The 26,794-nt window shown below is 38.8% G+C and overlaps 2 protein-coding genes and 1 long non-coding RNA gene across 3 annotated transcripts; 1 reads left to right on the plus strand and 2 right to left on the minus strand.

Annotated features, from left to right (window-relative positions):
- Nucleotides 1–11,525: 11,525 nt before the first annotated feature.
- LOC121754559 lies at nt 11,526–13,538 on the minus strand. The gene is made up of 2 exons (XM_042149899.1): nt 13,371–13,538; nt 11,526–12,215 (listed from the first exon to the last, which is right to left on the minus strand). The coding sequence occupies exons 1-2, from the start codon at nt 13,536–13,538 to the stop codon at nt 11,526–11,528; spliced, it is 858 nt and encodes a 285-aa protein (XP_042005833.1).
- Nucleotides 13,539–20,198: 6,660 nt separating this feature from the next.
- Nucleotides 20,199–21,083, plus strand: LOC121754560. Its single transcript, XM_042149900.1, has one exon. The coding sequence runs from the start codon at nt 20,199–20,201 to the stop codon at nt 21,081–21,083; it is 885 nt and encodes a 294-aa protein (XP_042005834.1).
- Nucleotides 21,084–21,987: 904 nt separating this feature from the next.
- Nucleotides 21,988–23,903, minus strand: LOC121754087. Its single transcript, XR_006040538.1, has 2 exons — nt 22,962–23,903; nt 21,988–22,868 (listed from the first exon to the last, which is right to left on the minus strand). It is a non-coding gene; the product is annotated as an uncharacterized LOC121754087 (long non-coding RNA).
- Nucleotides 23,904–26,794: the final 2,891 nt, after the last annotated feature.

The raw sequence follows: 26,794 nt of genomic DNA on the forward strand, positions 1-26,794 counted from the left end.
TCAAGCAACAAATTCTAGAACTCTTAATCGGATCAAGTGACATTCCAAGGGAACCTGGTCAAGTCCTTATTAGTGTAAATAGTTTTTAATATGTTATTTTTTATTTTTTTTTAAAAATAATTAAAAGTCGGAAGTGGAGGAAAGAAACTGATCAAGTGGAATTATGTGAGATGTCATCAGGATTTAATGGTCCAGTGATAGTGCAATTTAATTGGTGGAACAGTGATTGAGTTGATAAGATCAGGTAATGATAAGGCGTGTGCAGTAATTAAAGAAGTGTCAGGCGCCGCCTACTGTTGAAATGAAAAGACGTCCTGCAGAGAGGAAAGAAGCGTATCGAAGAAGCTTTGCCATCTGGCATTCTGAAAAGGCGCGCCGGTACGCAAAAAGTCACAACATACAGGAATCTCAACAGTCGGAGTTTGAGTATAAAAGGGGGTCTTTCGGATCTCACTTTCTATCAACTACCTTCAGAACATTTGTGCTATCCTCATCTAATTCTCTCCAAATTCAAATCACCCGCAAGCATAATCAGAAAGAAATGCAGGACAATCAACTCGAGACTTCCAATACTTCCTCGTTTTCTTCAGGAACCGGCATCAACAGTGATAATCAGAGATCCTTGCTACCACCCAGCCCACCAACTACCAGAACCCCATTATTGCCTCCTAGATTCATCAGCCCACTCCAATATGTGGACCCGGCTGACATAAGGTGTGTGGACTCCGTACTCAGAAGTTTTCCCACCGACGCTGACCCCGTGGAGATGTACACCGACCTCAAGGCTCGCCTAGGAGTTTCTCGGTCTAAGGACCCCGCCTCGCCGCCACTAGCAGAGGGTACGCCTACTCAAGATACCTAGTCACCACCTAGTGGCAGGAACCTTACACACCTTCCCAAGGGGGTGCCTCTTCCCAGTGATTTCCTACTACGACGAAAGGAGGCAGAATGTAACATTTCTTCAACTATAGAGGATGACTCCAACCCGAAAAGGATGCACCGCCGGACGATGAACCAGCTGCTTCTTGAAGCTGAGAGTTCAAGGCAGCAAGCGGATGAGAAGAGACAAGCAAACCAACGGACTGGAGCAGTCATAGAAGCAAGCAAGACTGTGGAAGGCAGTCCGGTGAGAGCAGAGGAAGAGAGCAAGAGGAAGGAAGAAGGAAGTATCCTTCCTCCTCCCAAGAAGGGCAACCATACCAACCAAGGTATGGGGCTTACTAACGTCGCCAGCATGCTTCTCCCCGTGACGGAGAAAAAGAATAAAAATACCAAGGAGGAGGAGCTCCGATAAACGCGAACGCCTTAGAGGCAATAAGGAAGGCCTGTGTAATGGAGGCAATAAGGAAGGCCTTAGTATACTGAAAAGCATGTTTCGAGCGAGAGTTCGCAAGAATAGAACGTTGCATGTATACGTAAAAACTCTACAATCCACTTTTGACCCGATTCAGTATTATTCGAGCATTTCGCACGAATAGAATCAGTATATTATTACATTGTGTTTGCTTGTGCGTTTATGAGACGTTTTATAAATATTTAAATGCATAAGAAGTAAACAAAGCCTAAGTCTTTTGCTTAGTAGACTGGTTGTGCGCGTCGTCCACTTTAAGGTAACTACAGTCGGTTCTATGCAATGCTTTGCAAAAGAAAAAGAAGAATTTCACAACCTAGATAGGCTTTGGCTACCTATCGTGAAAGGTTGCAATGTCAGCCCGATTATTTCTAAGCCTTATTGAAATAAGATGACGTTGGTGTGGTATAGCACTGAATGGATCTAACAGCAAGACGTGTCTTTATGCTATCTACTGAAAGACGGGGTCTTGATAAATATCTATTTCTTATTCAATGTACGTTAGCATTGAGCATACGATATTGAGTATCTACTACTTTGACTTACCAAAGGTGCGGGTTTTTCGTCACCCAACGATCCAGGTATATTGGGTAGTGGTGATCATTATCTAGCGGTGCTAGGATTGCTATTATGTTGAATCGTGCGTGAGGTGAGTCTCGTTTGATAATGTCCTCAAGAGGAGCTTGAACAATGTTTTATTATTCGGAAACTGGCCAGTTGGAGTTTATTACTCTATGAATAATAAATAAGTGTTTCTTGCTAAGTCTACTCTTGGAGTTAATAAGATGATAATTAATTAAGTCCATAGCAGACTTTAATTAATTAATGGGCATTTATATCTTAAGCGCGGGAAATGAATAATAAACAACATGGAAACCCGGAATACTTATAATTTCGGATTTGGATGGGGAGTTCAATATTACGTCTGTAGTGGCTGCTCGTAATATCCAATATAAGCTTGTATTAAATTGTGGGTTCAATTTAATTAGTAAAAAGCTAATTGGGGGAGCCCATATCCAAAACCTTCCATAGATCCCTGACTGGGCCAATATGAACTATTATAAATAGGAGAATAAAAGAGAAAAAAAAAATTAATTTTCAGTATGAAAATTTCGTCCACTTCTATTATTATGAGGAGGACGATTTTTTCAAGAATTTCTCCTCCGTGAGTTCTTCAGCTCCTTCTCCGTGAGAAAGTTCTGTCTTCTTTATTCGAGTCCTAGTGTTTCGATAAGATCAGCCCACCCTGATGTCGAGATACAGTTCGGGACACCAGTCAGAAGATCTGTGGTCTAGTATTGAAGATCATCGTGGAGAAGGCGCAAGCAATCGACGATTCTTTGGAGAATCAACGAGGTAAATTGGATAACTCCGTAGAATTCATGTTTAGGATTTATATTCTATGAGCATGAATTATTTGCGTTCTAGCATGCAATTTTGTATTAACATGTGAATTGATTAATTCCGTAATCTGTCAAATAGATCATACGTCTGATTTATTTGTTTATACAAGTTTTCCGCTGTGCAAGGGGCTCCAAAACCCCAACAATTGGTATCAGAGCCAATTTTTGGCTATGATTATGTGGATTAATTTCATGTTATGTGAGTTGCTTGAATGCATGTTTTGACCATTGCGTGGATGGATTAATTGCGTTGTGTTTTTCCGTGATTGTTGGAGTCGTAACATGTGGAATCTAATTCCTACTATTTGTAATCATAATATAATAATTATGTGGTATGATTAGTTTGACTCCAATGGTTTTGAAAACATGCATGAACGAAATTTTGTTTTCGTGAATTGTGAGTCAATTCGACTTCGACTCTCGAATTGAAGACACCGCAGCAGCGATGAACGGGCAGCGCCGGCGGAGCGACGTCGACGCAGCAGCGTCGGAGACATCAAGTTGGGCGAGGTCGCGAGTCGAGTGGGAATCCTTCGTGGGCAGTTCCCAGACTCGACAGTCGACGGAAGCAAGAGAGTTGGCGACGGACAGCAGCTCCGGCAGCAACTGCTGTATCTTCGGACAGCAGCGCCGGACAGCAGCTGTGTCGTCGACGGACTAGCGGCAGTGTGGAAACGAGGCAGCAGCAGCACCGCGAAGGTGGCTGTGCAGCATCAGCAGTGGGGATCGGGCAGCGGCGGGTGCGACGACGCAGCGACAGCAGCGTTGGTATTCCGCAGTGCAGCGCCAGCAATCCGACGATGGCGCGCTCCAGCAGCCGAGGACGGCGGTCTGCCATGAGCGGCGCCGGCGGCTACGGAGAGTAGCAGCTGTGATTCGAGTGGGAGCCCTTCGCGGGCAGTTTCCCGGACTCGAGTACGACGACGCAAGATTAGGGTTTACCCTATGCGCGACGCTCGCGCGGGTCCCACCCGCTCGACGTCGCATCACCTCGATTCAGTGACTTCGCTTTCCAATTTTGATTAGGGTTTCCAAATCCTTGGATTCAATTTTGGAAATAATTCAAGATTATTATGGAAATAAGATTTGAATATATCTTTTGAGGATTTTATATATTATATGAGATTTGATTATGGATCAAATCTTGGATTAGTTAGATTCTTTCCTTATTTAATGAATTTATATGGATTTTATTCCTAGATTAATCCTAGTTATATTTGGAAAATAAAATCTAATTTTTATCTATATCCTATGGATTTATATGGATTTATCCTAGACAATCCTAGTTGGATTTAGATAATGATAATATTATTTTTATTCTTATCCTATGAATTTATTTCATAGATAAATTCTAGTTGGATTTGGATAGTGATAATATAATATTTTATTCTTACCTTATAGATTTATGAGGATTTGTTCCTAGATAAATCTTAGATAGATTTGAATAATTATAATATAATTATCTAATTCTATGGATTTATATGGATTTACTCCAAGAATAAATCCTAGATGGATTAGGATTAATATTAATATTAATTTATTTTATCCTATAGATTTGAATAGATTTAATTCTATTATGACAAATTTTAGATGGATTAAAATAAGCATTAATCCAAGTTATCCTTATCTTTGGATTTATAATCCTAGATAGATTAGGATAAAGATAATATATAAGAAAATCCTTATTTAATTGGATTTAGATAACTTATTTATCTAAGAAATCCTAAGTAATGTATGATATATTCTAGATATCTATTCTAAATAGAATTAGATTTGTATAAATCTTGGTTGGTTGGATTTTATTTATCGTATGGATTATGATGGAATTGTTTCTGTCTAGTAATATCCTAGAACGAATTGAAATAATGATAATCCTAGTTCAACGTTATCTTGAATTGAAGGATTTGATTTTATCGAAATAAATCTAGAATGATCCTAAATGGATTTAAGATAGTTTAACACTATCTTGATAATCCTAAATGAATTTGGATAATTAATATCTAAGATAAACATTAAATAATTATCATTAATTATCCAGTGTGTTTAAATGTCATGCATTAAATGGATTTATCTATTTATTTGGTGTTTATCTTTGTAAGTGGATTATCTGTTTTATCTGCTTATGTGATAATTATGCAAAAACCATATAAAATATCTAAGCGATAATTACAACAAGTGCGTTGTATATGGTCTCCATCAATTGGTCAGCAATTTATGAAGCTTTTTTTAATATTATTGCCACCAGCTCTGTGGGGAATAATCCTAAGAAATAGCGAGTTCATGAGGGCGGATTTCTCGAAAATAAATAGTATGAACTAGAATGTGGTTTCCATATTATCGCCACCTGCCTGTGGGACAATAATCCTAAGAAACTGCGAGATTCAGAAGTTCACACAGAATTTATGAGATAGCTTGATCTTGTCAGCAGCATATGAGCATTGTTATGGGAGTGTGTTGTAGAAATGAGACTCTGTAATGCTAAATTCGGTGGTCTTGCTTAGGCAACATTAGGCGGCCATGCCACTCTGTGGTCTCTGGACTATTCGTCGGTGTTGTGACCAGTAAAATTGTAAGATTTTAATGCGTATTGACTTCCTCTGGAGGTACAAAATTTTAATTTTACAGTTGCAAGATACATAATTGTTTTGTGTTATTTGCGATTATGTATTGAGCATAAGTATGTGATAATAAGTTTATTTGCCAAATCTTCATTATGTCATTCATATTTTGTCTGCAATCTTAATGGAATAAACTCGAATGCCAAAATTATGTGGACTGGAAATGTAAATGGATAAGATTCTCATCGCTAAAACTGGGAGTTTATACTCAATAATTCATGTCCTCCATTTCCTCGACATAATTCTACGAAGATTGTTCGAGAATGCTTTTTGCATGTACTTGACAAGTTCTTTGAGGAATAAGGTTAGCTATTTTCTTTTAAGTAGCACGACAAGTCTTGGTTAGTGGCGATGAAAGTTGGATATCAATAGAATCTGTCAAGATGATTCTATTGGAATATCCTAGAGGGACAGAATGTTTTGAGGGATCTTTTGATCACTCAATTAGTTTTCTGACTCAAGTCATCGCCTAAAGTAATAAGAAATGACTACAAGAAGGTTTAACTGAAAAGTAGAAAACCTTCAGAATATTAGTCGTTATATTACTGTTAGAGGAAAGTAACATGATAGATGACGAATTCATGAAGGCTGCATTTTTCCTAAGTCCTAGTTCATTAGAACAAAAGACTAGATATGGAATGGGAGAGCCTGAATTGTCATCAAAGTTATGTCTAAAGCGAGTAAAGATGCTTTGTAAGATGGATTGACCTCTTTATAGAAGGACAATGACTTACATGACAATGCAACTTCTAAGTAAGAAGATCTTGATCCAGTTAGGATTTTGTTGTAGTGGGAGCTCTTAATGCTCAACTATTGTTTTATGGTTGATGTTTAAGGCATCATAGTATTGAAACAATATAGATGCAACAAGATTGAGTAATAAACAAACATCGACTTCTTAAACATGAATGATAAAGTGTTTATATGGCTCTTAGTCTTAAGGCCAAGAAAATACTTAGTTATTGTTCAAACTGATCTAGACTATCAAGTTTTTAACAATTTGTTTGTTAAATAGCTTGAAAGTCAAGAATGTCTATCTGATGCACTATGAGTTAGAATTCTATGATTCAGAATACTTATAAAAGTGCAACGTAGAAAGACTAGCAAGTCTCAATGGTTTACACAATAAGAAGACGAGCAAAGCTTTATGATCAGTATGGGAGTCTAATCTCCATTAACGAATCCAAGCATTCTTTCAAAGAATGGGATAGTTATGTAAGAAGAATCGAAGTTCTTTCTAAGACAAGTTTGATCAATGATGAGTTGTACTCATGAAAATCTTATCATTGATGGATAAGCGTTAGATACAACGAGATACACCTTAAAGAACTACCATCATCAGTACCTTCTACAAAACACGAGTTGTGGACTAGAGTGACTCTGGTCTAGCACATCTCAAGGTGTAATGTTGTTCCAACGCATGTTGGAAAGGTATCCAAGTAATTGGAGTTGAGTACTGAGGTATGTTTTAAGGTTGTCCCAAATGATGTAAAATTATAAGTTGTAATCTTCAAAGATATAATTCTTGTATGAAGATAAGAATAGAACTAAAAGCCTAACAGCGTGATAAACTCTCAGGACAATAGGAATTCGGATTTTCCATATTACCAAAGAGTCATACCATTAGAACTTTTGCACTAATAAAATCAACTTCAACACCTAAGATTGTTAGAACCATGTCGTAGTGGGAGAGATAGCAGATCATAAGGGCAGATTCTGGAGCTTCGTTCTACACAAAGAGTATGACTATCTATTTTGGCAAACTATTTTATCCAATGGGTGAGACCATCCTGCCACTAGTAATATTTTAATTATTTTGTCATTTCTATTTCTTCTTTTATTTACTCCAAATTATTCTTGAAAAACACTGTGATAATCAAAAGTGATACATCTTTGAAGATGGGAGAGAGTAATAAAATTATTTCCATATTCATATCGAATCAATGCTATATAACGAAAATGATGGTCGTTGGGGATCCAACGGTGGAGACGAGGGTTTTATTCTCTTTGCCTCCACTTATATAAATACCCTCTCCAGTCCTTTATTTTTTAAAATAACTTATATTTTTTTTTGAAAACCCTCCTTATAAAGAGAGTTCCATCCTATTATAGGGTGAGGTATTTATCTTTAGAATTTCTTAGCAATGACTATGATTGCACTGTGGATTAGCAGTTTGTAGAAGTATGTTCCTAGTTTAGCTAGGAATGAAGCTTTGTAGAGGCTTTCTACGGTGAAATTGTCAATCATTATCTTTTTTGTGGAGGTTATCTGGTGTCATTAAAGTTTATTTATTCAAACAATTCTTCTCATTTATTGTCTTCAATAATTTTATATAGTATGTTACAACTAATAATTTGGTTGAAACATAGGTCCTTTATGTTATTTTTTGTTGTTTCTTGTGAAAACAAGTATCGGACTATCTATATCGTATTCGTATCATTTTCTTTCAAATTAAAAGAAATAGTCGGTATCCATTCTCTCATTTACTATCATTTCAATATCAATAGTCTTGCTAGTTAATGGTACAAGTAGTAATGCAAAATTGATAAAATAAAAAATTTAAAAGAATAAAAAAGCATTTGTAATACTTTTAGTAGAGAATAAATTCACCTTATTAGAAAAAAAAATAAAAAGTAATTCTATTGAACAACCTAGAATGAAAATTGTGGACCATAAATTATCAAAGGACAATGTATATCAATGACATAGAACAAATCGATACATCATCGATCCCAAAACAAATTATGCAATAGTAAGTGTTATTTCTCTTGATTGCTTGCTTCATAATACAATCATCAATCTCGAAACAAATTTGGTAACAAATGTTATTTCCCTTGATTGCTTCTTCAAAATACAAATCGATGCACATCAATACCAAAACAAATTAGATAATACTCCCTATTTTTTAAAACATAGAAACATTTGAAAGGACACGGGTTTTAATGTACAATTTAGTAAAGTAAAAGAGATGGAGAGAAAAAAATGGTAAAGTAAGAGAGATGGAGAGAAAAAAGTGGTAAAGTAAGAGAGAGGGATGGAAAATTAATGTTAGTTGATTATGAGGTTCAATTTATTAGTGGTATAAGTGGTAAAAAAAATTGATGTATAAGGGTGTAAAGATTTTCTAAAATAAAAAGTTTGAAAGTTGTTATTTTTAAAGAACGGACTAAAATGTAAAGAGTTGTTATTTTTAAAATACAGGGGAGTAGATTTTCTGGCTATTTAATGATTACTAGTTGTGTCAAATCATACTTTAAAGTCAATGTACTCATATAATTAATTATTCCATCCTTCGGTTCGCCATTGGTTCATATATTAAAAAATATAATAAAAAATGGTAGAAAAAATTAATGAAATGTGAATTCTAGTTTATAAATATCAATAAAATATAAGTTATATATATAAAAATAGTGAAATGTAGAGTCTATTATAAAAAATAATATAAAAAAGCAAATGAGAATAAAAAAGCAATTTGAGACTTTTGAATGTGGGAGGAGGGAGTATAAAACTAAAATAATGATTTAGTGAGATTGTCTTTGTTTTTTTAGGCTGACAAATGAAAGTGTTTATTTATTCTATCACTATTATTATTATTATTATGAACAAAATATGTTTTACTAGTATTGTTTTACTAGTATTTGAAATTAGTATTTTAAACATGAAAACAACATAACGAATGTATAAAATTATCATTGACCAACAACATCCATAAATTAAATTAATGATGATAAAATGGATATTCGATATCGAATACAATGCTAGCCGAGAAATGATGATCGATTGGGGATTGAAGGTCGGAGACGATGGCGAGAAAGGAGTTCTATTGTCTATAGTTTCAAAGGAATGACTATGATAGCACTGTCGATTAGTCAGTTTGTAGTAATATGTTTGAAGAAAGCAGATCTGAATCGAGCAAGAACAAGAGGGGATTTGAGAGAGAGAATAGAGAGACTGAATTTGCAGAAAGTAAAGATAGATTTCTATTGATGATTTCACTCAATTGTATCGGTTATACATCAACAAAGCTTATTTCCTATTGTGAGCTCAAAAACTAATTTGGTAACAAGCAAACTAACTCACAACGGTTACTAATTGCAGCTCACCAACCGCTATTTTTCTTCAACCAATTCTTGATCTCATATTTCCCTTTAGCTGCACCGAGTTGCGCATCTGTTATGCTGACCACCCACACCTAACAATGTTCCTAGCTAGTTTGATAGTATTAGTGTTGGGTGCAAACCAATCCCACATCAGATGAGTGAGGGAAGTTGGAAGGTGTATACAATTCCTGTCCAACCTCAATTAGTACGAGGCCTTTTGAGGAGTACCCCAAGAGCAAAACCGTGAGGGCTTTGCCCAAAGCGGACAATATCATACTAATGTGGAGTTCGGGTGTGCACCACCGGATCCCAACAGTGGTATCAGAGCCTAGGTGGCTATGGGTTGGGCCTGGATGAGCCCCGGTTAGGGTCGGGCCCTGAAAGTAAAAGAAGACGAAAAAGAACACAAGACTCGAAATAAAAACAAATATTCACATAGATGCATTAGATCGAATAAATTTCCAACAATCATACCCGAGATCGAAGTCAATCCATTTGCCAGCAGCTTATGTTTCTTCCTTTTCGCTTTTACTCTATCAAGGTGTCAGTTCGTCAAGATTTCTCAATTTTAAAACCACTGTTGGATTCACTCAGTCACTCATTTCTCACCAGAGATGTTAGGACTGTTCACTCGGTATTGCCACAAATTTAATACCTCAAATCGGATTGCACAAGATAGTTCCTTAAGGTCTTTGTTTTGGGTGTAATGGAGCTTAAGGGTAGTGGTGTATCAGGGTAGGGTCCTAGGGGTCCTAAGTTTAAAAATATAAACCGTAATAAGAAAACACATGAGTCAAGCGACCAAAGATTTGAACTTTTTATTTTGCCACTGGATATCTTACTTAGTCAGTGTCGACTTCTAGTCTTTAATTTTTGGCTTTGTTCTCTCTAACTTTCGACCACTGGGTCAGGCTACAATTTTCTTTTCTCTGCCTTTTTTTCTCAAACTTTTCTCGATTCTTTTTCCCGACATTTTTTTTTCGAATTAATTTCTCTGACTTGATCAACCTGATTGACTAACTTGCTCAACCCGACTACCCTTTTATTCTGACTTTCTATCGGTATCCCCTTTCCTTTTGAAATTAACTCATCTCTCTGACCCCTTTTCCTCACGTGTTTACATATAAAAAAGTATATGGAAGTTGGATTGGGTTTCAAAAGAACGGGTAAAAGTGTATTTGGGCTCAATGTGGTTAACTAAGGGCTGCCTTGCTTGACGAGGCGGGTTCGTGGAGCGAAAGAAGAAAATGCTCGATTGGTTAAGTCCTAATGCCTTTAGTCCTCACTACTTGTGCAATTTTCATCTAAATATTAAAAATTAGCCTCTCGTAAAATATTTTTCTTTGTAAAAATAGTAGAAAGTGTTCTCCTTTGGCTTATAACTCACATATAGAGAGGCTTCACAGTAAGTTTAAAAATTGAGCATTTCCATCATACTTGCGTCGTTCAAACTGATCAAGTTTTTGCAATCAAGTTTCTACATGTAAACATACTGAGTCCTTTTTCTAACTCTTCCCAAAGTAATTAAGTCTTCCACTTATCCAATTTCATGCTTACTGCCCTGATTACTAACTGATAATTTGTATTTTCAAATTTTGACATGAACGATTTTTTTATTTCCTGGAACTAACCCTCCCCTTCCCACTGCATATGAACTCGTTCTCGAGGGACTGGATGCAGTGGAAAAAGGGTTAGGCACAGGCAACGGCTCAACAAAAACAAGGAAAACTTCTCACACTTAGACCAGACACGGGGCTAAGTGTGAGACAGTGCCAACAATCAAACATGTCAATAAACATAGAAAAACAAAAAACAAAACACATAGGCAAAAAAAACAGACAACAACCTCCACAAACTTCTCACACTTAGTCCATGCACAGGACTAAGTGTGAGAACGGAATAGAAAACAACAATTTACACAAATAAACTGAGTTAAGGGTGATACTACTACCTTTGAGATGGTTGAACAGGGGATATTGCAGGCCTTCCTTATTGCCTCCATTTTGCAGGCCTTCCTTATTGCCTGCAGGACGTTCGCGTTCATCGGAGCTCCTACTTCTTGGTATCTTTTCCCTCATCTCCTTCGCGTGGAGGGGCATGTTGGGTAGCGTTAGTAATAACAATGCCCCAGGTTGCGGGGCGCATCCTCTTCGGAGGAGGAAGAACACTCTTCCCCTTCCTTTTCCTTTCCCTCTCTTCCCTATCATGGCTGTCCTCAACACCCTCCCTCTCCTCACCGGCCTTACCAACTTCTCTCTCTTCTGCGGCCTCCCCAGTCCCTTGGTTCGCCTCCTCTGGCTCATCCATCAGCCGCCGCATTATGCGGAGCCTCTGCTCCGGCTCCTCCTCTCTCCCTGGCTTATCGGCCACCCTGGCCTCTACCTCCTCTATAATCCGCGCCATGTTCCTCTGGCGCGTCCGGCGGCGAAGTGGCTGCTTTTCCTTCTCATCTGGCTCATTCTCCACCGCTTGGTGGAAAACCCAGTCAGCCTCCCTTGGCTGCAGTAGGATGTCGCTGGGAGGCGGCTGAAGGTCCTCAGTGGAGTTGTTGTCTATGGTCACAACCTCGATCGGTTGTGACGGCCCTTGGAGGGGGGAAGTAGAACTCCCGTCACTTGGTGGTGACGGGGCATTTTGAGCAGATGTGCCCTCTGCATGTGGTGGCGGCACGGACTCTGCTTTTTCGGCCGGAGCGGCGGCGGGTTGCGCGCCTCCCTCCGCTTCTTCATCGGAGTCCCCACTCTACTGTACCAGTGGGAGAATGGGTGTAGGTTCAGGTCCATGAAGGGGGGCTTGTGTGTGGGAGGAAGATGGAGGGTTTTGGGGAGTATTTTGGGGTGTGGAGGTTGTAGCGGGGTTCCTCGACTGGGGAATTCCAAGTCGGGCAGTTAGGGTGGCGTACACCGTCGCGGTATCCATCTCAGGGGGCATACTCCGGAGGATTCTATCTTAACGCCGTATGGCCTCTTCATCCATTTCAGGCAGTGGAGCGGTGGCGCTGGTTTGTGGTGGAGGTTGAGAAGATGGGCTAGGGTTTTCTGTACGGGCTGGGGAAGAGATTTCCCGGTCACCACTGTTGGTGCTGGCATCGGAAGATGATGAAGACGTGCCAAGTTGGGTGATTTGCATTTTTAGGTAATGATGGTGGGCGAAGATGTTAACTTGGGCAAAAGGCTTGAATTCTTTGAGAAATCGAGTGAGAGCAAGTGTAATGTATTGTAGACGGCTTGGATAAAAGTGATATACGGATCTTAAAGATGACTTTTATACTGATATCCCGTCTGTTGAGATCCCTGCGACTCTTCGCGTACAGGCGCACCTTTTCAGAGTATCAGCTGGCAAAGCTTCTCCGATACGCTACTTACCTCTCTCTAGTAATATTCTATCCAATGCAGCAGTTGGCGCTTCCGAACACCTCTTTAATGACTGCACATGTCTTATCATCACCTGCCCTGATCAATGCAAGTACTGCACCACCAATTAAATTCGAATTGCACTGATCAAGTGGAAAATTAATTCCAGATGAAAACTCAAATAATTCCACTTTATTAGTCTCATTCTTTACTTCCGACTTTTAATTTTCCTATGATTTAAAAACTAACACATGAAAAACTATTTACACTAACTACAAAGGACTTGACCGAGTTCCCTTAGGATGTCACTTGATCAGTTTAATAGATTAAGAATTTGTTGCTTGATCAAGCAGACTACCCATGAGTACCCGACCACTCCTTTTACCTGCTCACTAGCGAGAGTTAGGCAGGATCAGTGGAATTTCTTCCACTATCCCCGCTTCGGTCTTGTCTCTGTAGGGCTCAACCCGATGACTATTACCACGAAGGAGAACGAATTGGGGGGGTCTCCTTGGAGTATGTTTGCCTCCTGTGTGTGCATTACCATGATGGTACGAGGGTCCGCCCATTTTGAATTCCGCCTCCTGGGTATCAGTTTGAGTTGACATTGGAAGAGTAGATCTTTCTGCCCCACTATGAGCTCTTCCTTTCTCAAAGCGGGGTCGAGTCTGCGTTGTCGATCAAGGTGGAGTGTCACTCCTTCTTCTAACATGGCGGGATGCATGCACAGATCTGGGTTAATCTCTATCAAGTCTGATGTTTTCCACTTGACCACCTCTTGACCCAGCCTCCGTTATTCCATCAATTGTCCTCCCTGTCCTTGCATATTTGGTTTGACTGGTTTTTGATATGTCTGGTTGGACAGGATCTTGAGGGTCACTGGCGACGCAGGTAAAGACAATAGTTGCCTTGTAGGCGGGGGACTTTCCTTCAACATTCTTCTCAATGGGGCGGCTTGGTCAGGTGGGTTTTCGACCCTTTCCGGTTGAGTGATCTCTTTTGACTCAGTTGGTCGTGGCGGCTTACAGAAATCAATAATTGCCCTTTCAATGACTTGATCATCCATTTCCCCAGTCATCATTGCATCGAACCATTCAACTGCTTCCTTCTTAAGCTGTTCATCTTCAATGGAATCAGTGGACGGTCTTTTGAAGAGTTCCTTTTCTAGATACCTTTGCTCCCAAGGTCTGATAGTATCTACCGATTGTATGCTCTCACTGTCCTGTGGCTTCCTCACAGCTTCATCAATGTCGAATGTAAGCTGTTCTCCATTAAAGTCCAGATTCATTGTCCCATGGCGGACGTCAATGGCTATGCTGGCTGTAGATAGGAATGGCCTTCCCAAAATGACTCCAATAGACTCCTCCGCTCCTGGCTCTGTCATCTTTATGACGAAGAAGTCGACGGGGTACATGAATTTGTTTACCTTGACGATTTCATCTTCCAGAATTTCCTCTGGGTGAACGTAAGACCCGTCTGCTAGCCGTATCACCATACCGGTTTTGACAAGCTTAGCTTTTCCAGGCTTTTCGTATACAGAATACGGCATAACATTGATTGAAGCCCCCCCCCCCAGGTCGCACATTGCTTGCTTCAATCGAACGTCTCTGATGGAAATTGGGAGTGTGAACACCCCTGGGTCAGTCTTCTTTGGTGGAAGATCACTTGGTTGGATCACCACGGTTACATTTTCTGCTTCGACCATCCTCCCCTTCTCAATGACCTGTTCAAGGGTACTAGACTCTCCTTCTTTTGTGACTTGATCAAGGGCGCTGGACTCAGAGCCTTCTTCATGATTGGGTCTGTCTGTGGGTGCTGGAGAACTCGCAGATGGGCTTTGATAAACTCTTCCTGATTTTAGAGATACTGCATTGACATTCTCTCGCTCAGTAGGTTGTTGTACTGTAGCTGGAATCTTTCCTTCATTTCCCTTCAGCTCGCCCAGCGACATCGCAACTTGAGATAACTGCTTTGTCAGCATATCCAACGCCGCCCGCTGCTCTTTCTAAGCCTCCTGGATTTCCCGCATCGAATCATTAGGATGGTGCGGTACTATCATATCTCCTTGGCCATCGTTGGGGTTTCGGTTGTATCTTTGATTCGGTGGTCTCCCACCGTGGTTGGGCTGCGGGTAGTCAGATTGCCCATAATGCTCTTGCTGGTATTGTGGCTGGGTAGGCTGTTAGCTGCTTCTCTGGTGTGGCGGGACATAACTCACCATTTGGTTGTTCGGTTGCCTTCCCTGGTTGCTTGACTGGGGGACTTGCTGTCTGTATCCCCAATTTCCTTCATTCTGCCTGCTTGACCAGTTGGGTTGTCTTCCACTGGACCAGTTTCCTTGAGGTCCACTTGACCAACCTGCTTGGCCTCCCTGCATTCTAATCCCTCCGCTATTTGTCCTTTCCTGGTTTCGTGTTGGCCAGTTGGCTGCCCCTTAGAGGGTTGCATCTGCTATGTCCACGGTTGAGGTGGTTGGCTCTGACTCTGATCAGTCCACCTAAAGTTAGGGTGGTCTCTCCATGGAGCGTCTCTTTGTTTTCCCTGGATCCAGTTGCCATTTGCATTCCAGTGGCCTACGACATTCACTTGGGGTTGCGGCTCCACCTCAGGGGGAAACTCGCAATAGTAATAGTGATGCTCTTCTGGCTGTGGCGGCGGCGGCACATACTACTGCTCCTTCGGCGCAGGCGGTGGAGGTGCTCTGGATTTTTCTACTACCTCTAACAGCTTCTTCTCCATCTGTTCAAATCGGGCCTCCTATTTCTCATCGTTGCGCGCCTATATTGCGTGCACAGCACCTCTTCGGTACTGGCCACGGGACGTCTCGTACGAGCGCTTGGCCTCAATGAGCCTCTCCAGGATGTTTTTGGCTTGGCTGAATGGGGTCTTTGAGAAATCCCCATGAGCTGCTAGGTTGAGATCATTCTTGCTATCAATTGTCAGTCCACCGTAGAAGATCGAATAGATCTCCCGCTCCCCCAGCTTGTGGTTGGGGCATGCTTGAAGCAGCCCTTGGAATCTATCCTAATACTGGTCGAGGGGCTCGTCATACTCCTGTCTGGCTTCCGTAATCTCCCGCTTGAGGGCACTCGTCTTCGACGCGGGGAAGAAACGATCTAGGAAAATCATTCGGAACTCGGCCCATGTTCTGATGGACCCTTCTGGTAGTCTCGACAGCCATACTCCAGCATAACCTTCAAGACGAAGGGGATAGCCTTCAACCTATAGTCTTCAGATGTAGATCCAGCCGGTATAGGTTGGATGTCGCAGTATCTGCAGAATTCCTCCAGAAAGGCGTAAGGACACTTCTTCGAGAGGCCATAGAAATGGGATAAAACGGCCAGTACTCCTGACTTGAGTGCGATGGTCCGCATCCCAGGAGTGATGGTGATGGCATGGGTGGGCTCCTTTTCATCATGTGCGTGCAGGGAACCAATTCCTAAGTCGTTGTCGACGAGGGTCATCTCTGCTTCTGTTTTTTCAAGTGGTGGTGGTCTAGGTTGCGCGTTCTGCTCTCCTTCTTCTTCGCTGGTCAGTTAATCAGTGGCTGCTGCTGCGGCTAGTGCGGCTCTGTAACGAGTGGTAACTACGTCGGCTTCCTGGACTCTCCAATGAGCGTTAATGCCTCTGTATATAAGAGGATGATTCTAGTGGCCGCCGCGGTGGTACCTTCTCATCAACAGAAGAAAAAACAAATGAGGAAAGAAAGAAACAAAATTATATACACCTATGCACTACACACAAACATAAAATAACACCATGCTTCCCCGACAACGGCGCCATTTTGGCGGGCACGCGGATAGCGACTGCGGGATATGGATTTTTGATTCAAGTCATATGGAAGAGATAACTGAACCGGATGGATCAGTTAGCAAATGTCGTTGCCACTTGATCAAGTTGCTGTCGATCTCGCGCACCACCAATGTAATTTATAAACTCCCAATTTTGCACTACTTTAACAGTAAAGCGGCAAGTTCGGGGTCGATCCCACAGAGAAGCTAGTGTATCGAGTGTATGCGTATGAATAGGGGTTTGGCTGCTGCCACGCTTTAACTTTGGGAGTTTTTAACTACTGATTTTACTTTAGACAGAAAAGTAACTAACTACTTGCTTAAGCAAAGTTTAACTATTGGGTCAAGTGAATTTCAGAACATTAACTAATTAGAACAGTAAACATGATGACGAAAACAGAACAACTTCGATTTTATACTCAAAATCCAAACGAGTACATCGATAATGCGGAATGTAAAAAGCTCGAAACTTTAACTACAAAACAACTTGAAATTTTACTAAGCTAACACTTCGGAAAATGCGAAAGCAAGTAAAAACCGAGAAGATCCTCAGTGGGAAACTTGAGATAACGCCTACAGATATAGAGTGTTCTATAGCGTTCACTTCGGTCGCCCTTTAACTAAACGTTTCTCTATCTAAGCTATCTAGAGAGCTGAGCTAAACTAAACTAAAAACTATAGATGGAAAGGTAAAAGCTCTCATTTCAATGTGGTGGCACATCCTCTATTTATAGGCTCGACACGACCTCCAGCTGGATAACGATCTTGGCAGAGAATATTCGCTCATGCTGAGAGTGAGCGACTCATTAATTGCTACGTGCTTTCCTTCTAGAATTACGACGCTTTTCAGTAACAGATTCATGACTCAGCTCCATCCTTGCGGCTCATATATCAGCACGTGTCCCCTTCTAGAACGTTGTCCTTGATAACAGAATGATGCGCATCATCCAGCTCATTGCCTCACATGTCCTTCTTCTGGAAGCCAGTGGTCCCCTCATTGACTGCTTGATTACCCCCCTTGATCAACTCCCCCGATTCCTGGACTTTTTCGCCTATTGTACTTGCTTGATCAGTTTGGCCTTGTTGCCTTGATCAAGAAGCATTCCTGCACATTTAACACTTGCTTTGCGCGATAAAACCGATCAAGTAGCGTACATTTTAGCCCTAAACCGATGCATGAAATGGGCCTTATCAGGAGGTTTGTGGGGAAGCAAACCATATCCCACATCGGAGAATGAACAAGAATTGCAAGCATATATATGGGCTACCCCAACTCCATTAGCATGAGGCCTTTTGGGAGTGACCCAAAAACAAATTCGTACGGGCTTGACCCAAAGCGGAACAATATCAAATTAATATTGCAGTCGACGATCCTAACAATTAGCTAGGAGGAATGAAACTTTGTAGATATTTTCTATGGCAAAAGTTGTCAAAAGTTTATTTATCATTTTTGTGGAGGTTATTTGGTGTCATTAAAGTTTATCTATTCCAACACTTTTTTCTCATTTCTTGTCTTCTACTCCCTCCGTTCCATAGTAGTAGAGTCAATTCTTTTCAACACGAAGATTAATAAAGAGATATTAAATACATTAAGTGAATAGATAATAAACTAGGAAAGAGAAAAAAGTTGAAAGAATAAAGTAAGAAAGGGAATAAAATAAGTGGGGTAAAAAGTGTCACTTTTTGCAAAATAAGAAAATGACTCTATTATGATGGAACGTCCCGAATTGGAAAAATGACTCCGTTACTATGGAACGGAGGGAGTATGATTTTATATTTGTTTCAACTAATAATTTGGTTGAAACTTAGGTCTTTTATGTTGTTTCTTGTAAAAACAAGTATTGGACTGTCTACATCGTACAAGTATTCGTATCAATTTGTTTCGAACTAAAAGAAATAGTTGTTATCTGATCTCTCGTTTCATTATCAATAGTCGTAAATAGTTGTTATCTGATCTCTCGTTTCATTATCAATAGTCGTGGTAGTTGATGGTACAAGTTTTAATGCAAAATTAATAAAGTAAAAGAGATTTTGAAAGAGAAAAACATTTGAGATATTTTTAGTAGTTAATAAATTCACCTTATTCAAAAAATTAAAAAAAAATGAGAAAAAATTATTTTAAAAAATGAATAATTTTATTGAACAACCTAGAATGAAAATTTTGGACCATATGGACAAAGTATATCAATGCCATAGCACAAATCGATACATCATCAATCCCAAAACAAATTAGGTTACTTCTCTTGATTGCTTGCATCATAATATAATCATCAATCCCAAAACAAATTTGGTAAAAGTTATTCGTATTTCTCTTGATTGCTTGCTTGCTTTGTAATACAAACCGATAAATCACCAATCCCAAAACAAATTAGCTAATAAAGTGTTATTCTCTCCGTCCTCCGTCGCACTGTAAGAGCATCTCAAAAGGATGAGCATCTCAAAAGGAAAAGTTAAATGGAGAGATAAAATTATATAACTATTATATTTATCTTTATTTTTATAAAAATTTATTCTTCAAGGAAAGAGGTAGTTGAGAAGGTTTATACATTTTTCCCATTTCGAAGAGGTATATTTACCTCTCTATCAAAATATAGATAGTTATAAGTTATAACTATCATATTTGTCTTCTTTTCATGAAAAAACCATTCTCTACGGGGTAAGGTATTTGAGGAGGCATTAAACTTTATATTTTTAGCATGTTATGTACTGTATTATTTAATTTTTTAAAAATCATTTATATTTTTATATACTCCCTCCGTCCCATTAAATATGCAACGTTTGCTTTTCGGCACGTGATTTTACGTAGTGTTGTTTTGTGAGTTAATGAAGAGAGAGTAAAGTAAGAGAGAAGAAAAAGTAGAGAGAGTATTGTTTCTATTTTTAGAAACGTTTCATTTTTAATGGGACAGACCAAAAAGGAAAACGTTTCATTTCTAATGGGACAGAGGGAGTACTTTTTTCTTTGGAATGTGTTATTTTTTTAAAAGGGAGTATATTTCATATTTTGAGAAGGTAAATAGATTATATACCTCTTTCATTTGCCTTTCCTTGTTAGAGAGGCTATAAATAACTCATATTTAACGGTGGGATATTCCATTCAAAATGAGTCATTTTTTTAGCAAAATATAATACTTACTCTCTCTTATTTAATCCTTTCGTATCACTTTTCTATTTTATTCTCATTTCTAAACACTATTTTTCTAATCTCGTGACCAAAAGAAACGCATTTGTTTATGGCGAGACCGAGCGAGTATTTCTCTTGATTGCTTGCTTCATAATATTTTCATAGATTCTTGAGCCAGTATCCATTGGAATGCGTGTCAATATGCATGTATAATATGTATCCATAATTGAATGTCAACTCTCCGGATCACACCCCTCATCAATCACTAAACAAACTAGTACAAAACAAAGTAGTGCATTATTATTAATTTTTTGAGGGCTTATTATATGAATAGTCCACATGCTTCACTGATCCAAATCATTGACCTCAAACAAATTCAACAATCATCATATCCCAAATTATACACCACCTTTTTATCCTCCTTCAAATTAAAACAAAATAATCACTCTTAGCTCTCATGGAGCACCTCAATAATATCTACTTCATTTTGATCGAATCTGTGACTATCATATTTTCATGGAAGAAACTCTTCACCCAAATCACCTTTGCCACAATTCTCCCCTTATCTCTCCTATCTCTTCTCCATGCACACATCTCCAAGCTCCTCTTCTCCAACATACAAAACCCCTCTTTTAACAACATTAACCCTAATAAATGGCGGGTTTTTCTCTTCAACGCAGCGTATATTGTCCTCTTCCTCGCGCTCTCCTTGGTCTCCACAACTGCAGTGGTGGAAGCCGTCGCGCGTGTGTACACCTCCAGCGAGCCGCGTTTCACAGAGGTGATGCGTGTGGCGCTCAAGGTTTGGAAAAGGGTCACGGCCACGCTTTTATGGAGTTTATTACTTCTTGTTTCATACAACGCGGCCGCTTTCGCATTGATATCTCCGTGGATTCCGTACAGCCTTATTTTCTTTAGCGCTTACGCGGTAGGGTTCGTGTACATCAGCGTCGTATGGCATCTGGCGAGCGTGGTCTCGGTGTTGGAGGACCTAGGAGGGGCGGACGCCATGATCAAGGGCATGGGGCTCGTGAAGGGCAGGATGGTCATTTCAGGTGTTGTATTCTTCTTGCTCAACTTGTGCTTTGTTTGCGTTGAAGTGGTGTTTGAGAGATATGTTGTGGTTGGGATTGGGAGGAGGATTGGATGTGGGATTGTGTGTTTATTGGTGTTTTGTGGGATAACATTGTTGGGGCTTGTTACTCAAACGGTTGTTTATTTTGAGTGCAAGTTGTATCATGGTGAGATTATTATAATCCCAATCGCAAACTCCAAAGATGCAAGAGTTGATTTGGGTGATTATGCTCCCTTGATCAGATCTAATGAGGTGGATAGATGTTAATATATTCAAAATAGTTCATCATCTCTTCAACTTTTTTTTTAAAATTATGCTCTCTCGTTATATTTTTATTTTCCTAGTACTTAATAAGTATGCACACCACATGCAAGGATTCATTATATTAGATATAATATATCAAACCTATAAAGACGTGATTAATTTGGCAGGATTTTGAAATTTGAGGTGGTTAACTTTTACTTTGTTTATGGTGGTATAAACTATAGGGTGATGCTAAATAGCCATAATATGGCCGGCCATAAAACTAAAAAAATAACAAAATATTGTACAATTAATGTTAAATCAATGAAGTTAGTGCATCTAAAAAGTATCAATATTTTAAAGACTAATATACCCTTAAATATACAATACTCCATCTTAATATTGTTTTTGTATTTTCATATTAAAATGCATTTGTATCTAACCAACAATCTGATAATTCGGACTTCAAACTCAATTCTCCATTTTCGACTTATACCAGAAAATTATTATAAACATGCTTTTAGGTTTATAATTAATATTAAGCTCCTATACCTTCATTTCATTTAATATTGCGAGATTATATATGGAATCATAGAATAAGCTAGGACCATTATTTAATTTGTTGGTATATAATTGAAGGAGTAATAAATAAGAGCAACTAATTAGTGAGTAGAATATATTATCCACACTTAACCCTTGCTAACACGCAGACGCAGGAGTTTCAAGTGTAATTTTGGATAGCTTAACCCAAAACTACAATGGTCCTGTAACGACCCGCTAAAACGATATTATTAGAAACAATATTATTAGCTTGATTACCTATATAAGTGGCTTTTATGCGATTAAATCTGAGCTACGATAGATTGTCGTTGTTATTTGTTTTGACGATAGACAAGTAAATATAACACGTAAATATATTACACCTATATGAATATAATAAATTTAAATGAATAAATAAATAAGACTCCAAAAATTTAAAATTTTAAATGTCCGATACATCCAACAAAAGTCCAACGAAAATTTAATTTATACATCGTATGTTTTATGAAAACGGGTACTTCAACGCGAACGGCCACGAACTTGAAACGATTATACCTACACCAAAATTTAATAAACAAGTGAATAAATCAATAAACAATTACTTAAATAATTAAATAATAATAATAATAATAAATAATTGTATTAAAAAAATGGAAGCAGATCCTAGAGGATCGATTCTTCCGACACAGCATTAAAACTGCATTTAATTAGAAGCAGACAATCCTTAGGCAATCCTTATCACAAAGTAGAATATTTTGAGAAAAGAATATGTAAGACAACTTGGCTGCCAACGTCACTTCATTGCCATCCTTTGTGTACATATATATTTAGATATCCACTTATTTTCACAACCAAAATTAAAAAAAAAAAAAAGAAATTTCCACATAGAAATTGAAGGAGAAGGGCGGCCGATAATTGTGGAGTCGAGCACTACAACTCCATAACGCTTATTCCACCTGAAAAGGTAAATCTCAAACCCTTCTTTTCTTTCATATATATATATATACGAGCATACATATACGTATAGTTGGAAGTAGAATCTGCCAAAACAAATTTAAAACAACATATTTCACCATTGAGTCTTCCAAATAAGGCATATAGTCACAATTCACCAAATACAGTAAGTAGAACCAAAGTAAAATCTTAATAACTATAAAGAATGAGCTTATCTCGTGAATACGAATCTGCCGGATTTCCGGCGATGGCTCTTCGGCAGCCCGGAGACAACCAAGGACAACCCCCACCCCGATACGTCACTCATTTCACAACCTTCACCAATTAAATTCCAAAACTTTTTGGATCTAAGATTATAAATTCTTAGAAATTTGAAATAAAAGGGAAGAACAATAAATCAATCTTTACCTTTCGGGAGTCCGGCGAGGAGGCGGCGACTGTGGTGGCTTCGGGGAGCTGTTCCGGCAGCGCGAGGCGTGGAGAAGAAGCAGCGGCGGATCGGGAGGAAGACGGAGGGGGATGGCGGCGGCGTGAGGCGGAGAGAAGAGAGAGGAGGGAGGAGAGTAAGAGAAGGGAAACAAGAGAGGGAGAGAGGGGCGCCGCCGGAGCGGCGGCGCTGGCAGGGCGGTGGAGTGGCGGCGACGAGAGAGAGAGGGGAGAGAGAGGCTGCTGTCGTTCAGTTGATGAATGAGGGAGGGAGGAAGAAGACTTAGTTTTTACATAGGGTTTCTTTAATTGGGCTTAAGTTTTGGGCTAGTTTTCTTTACTTGGGCTAAGGAATTAAATGGTTTTGGGCATTTAACATAATTTGAATTAGGCCATGCAAAATAAAATCCGAGCCCAACTCCTTTTAGTAAGTTGGGCTGCAGTCAATATTTAAAAAAAACAATAATAAATAAATAAAAGAGGTGGCCAAGAATTAGTTGGACTGGGAATAAAATTTACTTGGGCCAGATTAATTTAAATCCTTGGGCCGATGAATAAATTTAATGGTGAGGAATATTTAAATAAATTCCGGAATAATTTTTGAAGTATGAATAATTTATCTTAAGTCCGAAATAAATATATTTTTTTTAGAGGAAATGAAGGCGAGAATTTAATTATACGCTTAAATAATTTTTGGGAATTTATTTCGATATCGTGGAGGGAAATACGAGGAGCCAACGGAGGAATTATGGGCGTAAGCGGCCGACCGGCGTCTCAAGCGACTCCTTGGACGGCTGCCGAATAATCAAAAATATGCAAAAACCGAGAAACGAGATAAAAGACTTTAATGAGGGTGCATGCATTCTAATTTAAGTAGTTTTGTCCTTGAGTCTAATTAGTGTATTATTATATTGTGATGTTTTCAAAAGGGTACGTTCGCAAGTAAAGTCGGAACGAAAGATTCAAGTTAAAGAAACTAAGCGATCAAGGTGAGCTTTCTTATACTAAAAATACAAATCGTATTTTGTGATAACACGAACACATGTTCGTGATTTTTTTTAAGATGTTGTCTTGCCATAAATGTTTTGTGTATGATGCCTATCTGTTTGGCTAAGGCCAAGTGACTTATGAATGATGATATATGTGAATCGATTCGATTTTATGTCCTGGTAGGGTGGTGTCCCTACTGGGAACCTCTGACCGTGAACGGCAGAGAAGGTGACCGAGGAAGGTGGCCACCTTCCCGGCACATGGAATCCTCTGACATGATGGGCAGAGAAGGTGACCGGGCGAGAACACCATCTCGACGGCACAATGTGAGCAGATATGGCTAAGTACAGGAAAAAGGGCCCAATATGAATATTTTTAGTAAGCTCGGGCCTTTTCAATAAACACCCCCGAGTGTTACTGTGATGATGTCTTGACAATATTTTCAAATGTATATTTGTATTTTTCGGCAATGTGTTCACTGAGTACTTTTGTACTCAGCCCTGCATATATTTCTAAATGTGCAGGTTGAGCAGCGAAGTGGTGGAGGAAGTGCTATTGAGACAAGACATATAATTCATTCAGATTTTGACTCTCGGAGGTTCATGTCTTCATACATGGAACCGCGTTCATTTGCTTCCGTTGTGCATCTTAAAAGACTCAAGTCTATTTTGCTCAAAACTCTGATATTTTGAAATTTTTACAAACAATTACTCGAGTTTTCATGATCGAGTATCTTTTCTTCTGTGTATCAGCACTTGATTAGTCATGTCTCGCAGCCAATGCTTGATATTATTTTCCCCCTTTCTTCCCCGCTTCTTTAATCCTCCCCTAGTCGCGATCAACCGTGTTTTCTATCCTGAGAAAATGCGGTCGTGACAGGTCCACCTCTTTATTTACTTTTAATTAATTATTGAAGGTAATTAAAAATAAATAAATTAGGCTAACTAATGATTAAACTTATACGTCAAATCCCCACTCGGGCCCATTCCCCACACACCAATTCCCATTACTCAAACTCCATTGAAGAATTTAATGCTCCATTAATTTTATTAGTAAAGGGTTATTTTGTAAAGATACATGAACAATAAATAGACTTATTAATTTATTAATTTTTTGTTATGTATATTGACCAAAATATCCTATTATGGCCAGCCATAATGTGGCCACGTAGCATTTCCCTAAACTATAAAGGCTCTTGAAATACTTAAAATTCACAGACACACAAAATTATGGCGTAGGTTACGTTGGGATGTGATAAAAATATACCCAAATTTAAATCGTCAAATTTTATAATCTATGGTCAATAGATTACCTCAGGAGATCTTTTTTGAAAAATAAGAACAAAAAATCGCCTATTAGTAGGGCTGGATAAAATATACCGAAATACCGCACTTACCGTATCAAAAAAAATATCGAAAACACCGAATTTGTGGTATACCGCAAGTTACGGTACAGTATAATACCTTACCGATATATTTTGGTTGTTGGGGTTTGGTTCCCCTTGCACAGCGGAAAACTTGTACATAACAAATAAATCAGATAAGTATCTATTTGACCGATTATGCGATTAATCAATTCACATATTAATACAGATAATTGCATGCTAGAACGCAAATAATTCATGCTCAAAGAAAGTAAATCCTAAACATGAATTCTACGGTTTAGAGTTATCGATTTGATTCTCTAAAGAATCATCGATTGCTTGCGTCTTCTCCATGATGATCTTCAATACTAGACACGAATCTTCTGACTGGTTCCCGATGTGTATCTCGATATCAGGGTGGGCTGATCTTATCAAAATACTAGGACTCGAATAAAGAAGACATAACTTTCTCACGGAGGAGAATCTTCATGAAAAAATCGTCCCCTACTCTATTTAGGAGTGGACAAAATTTTCATCAAAATTAAATCTTAATTTTGTCTCACTTATTCTCCTATTTATATTAAGTTACATATTTGGCCCAGTCAGGGATCTATGGAAAGTTTTGGATATGACCTTCCCCAATTAGTTTTTTACTAATTAAATTGAACCCACAATTTAATACAAGCTTACATTGGAATATTACGAGCATCCACTACAGAAGTAATATTGCACTGCCCATTCAAATTTGAAATTATAATAATTTGGGCTTCATTTTGTTTAAATGATTATTTCCCGCGCTTAAGATAGAAATGTCCATTAATTAATTAATGTATGGTATGAACATAATTAATTAACATCTTATTAATTCCAAGAGTGCACTTAGCAAAAAACACTTATTTATTATTCATGGAATAATTAAATTCCAACTAGCCAGTTTTCGAATAATAAAAACTTGTTCGAGCTCCTCTTGGGGACATTATCAAACCAGACTCACCAGGCGCGCGATTCAACATAATATTAATCCTAGCACCGCTAGATATTAATTACCACTGCCCAATATATCAGGATTATTGGGTTGCGAAAAACCCGCTCCATTTGATAAGTCAAAGTATTGCATAATCAGTAACGTATGCTCAATGCTAACGTATGTTGATTAAGAAATAGTTGTTTATCAAGACCTAGTCTTCCAGTAGATAGCATGAAGACATATCTTGCTGTTAGATCCGTTCAGTGCTATACCACACCAATGTCATCTTATTTCAGTAAGGCTTAGAAATATTGAACTGACATTGCAACCTTTCATGATAGGTATTCTAAGCCCATCTGGGTTGTGAAATTCTTCTTTTCTTTTGCAAAGCATTGCATAGAACCGACCGTGTTACCTTAAAGTGGACGACGCTCACAATCGGTCTACTAACCAAAAGACTTAGACTTTGTTTACTTCTTATGCATTTAAATGTTG

Source organism: Salvia splendens, chromosome 11, assembly GCF_004379255.2.
Source record: "Salvia splendens isolate huo1 chromosome 11, SspV2, whole genome shotgun sequence".
NCBI classification, from domain to species: domain Eukaryota; kingdom Viridiplantae; phylum Streptophyta; class Magnoliopsida; order Lamiales; family Lamiaceae; genus Salvia; species Salvia splendens.

Excerpts from the sequence above, each read along its gene's own strand:
- LOC121754559 (XM_042149899.1), bottom strand. The coding sequence starts at position 13,538 with ATGTTAGAAGAAGGAGTGACACTCCACCTTGATCGACAACGCAGACTC. Across the intron at positions 12,216-13,370 it reads CGGACCCTCGTACCATCATG|AGTGGGGACTCCGATGAAGA; the intron begins GTAATGCACACA and ends CTGGTACAGTAG.
- LOC121754560 (XM_042149900.1), top strand. The coding sequence starts at position 20,199 with ATGGAGCACCTCAATAATATCTACTTCATTTTGATCGAATCTGTGACT.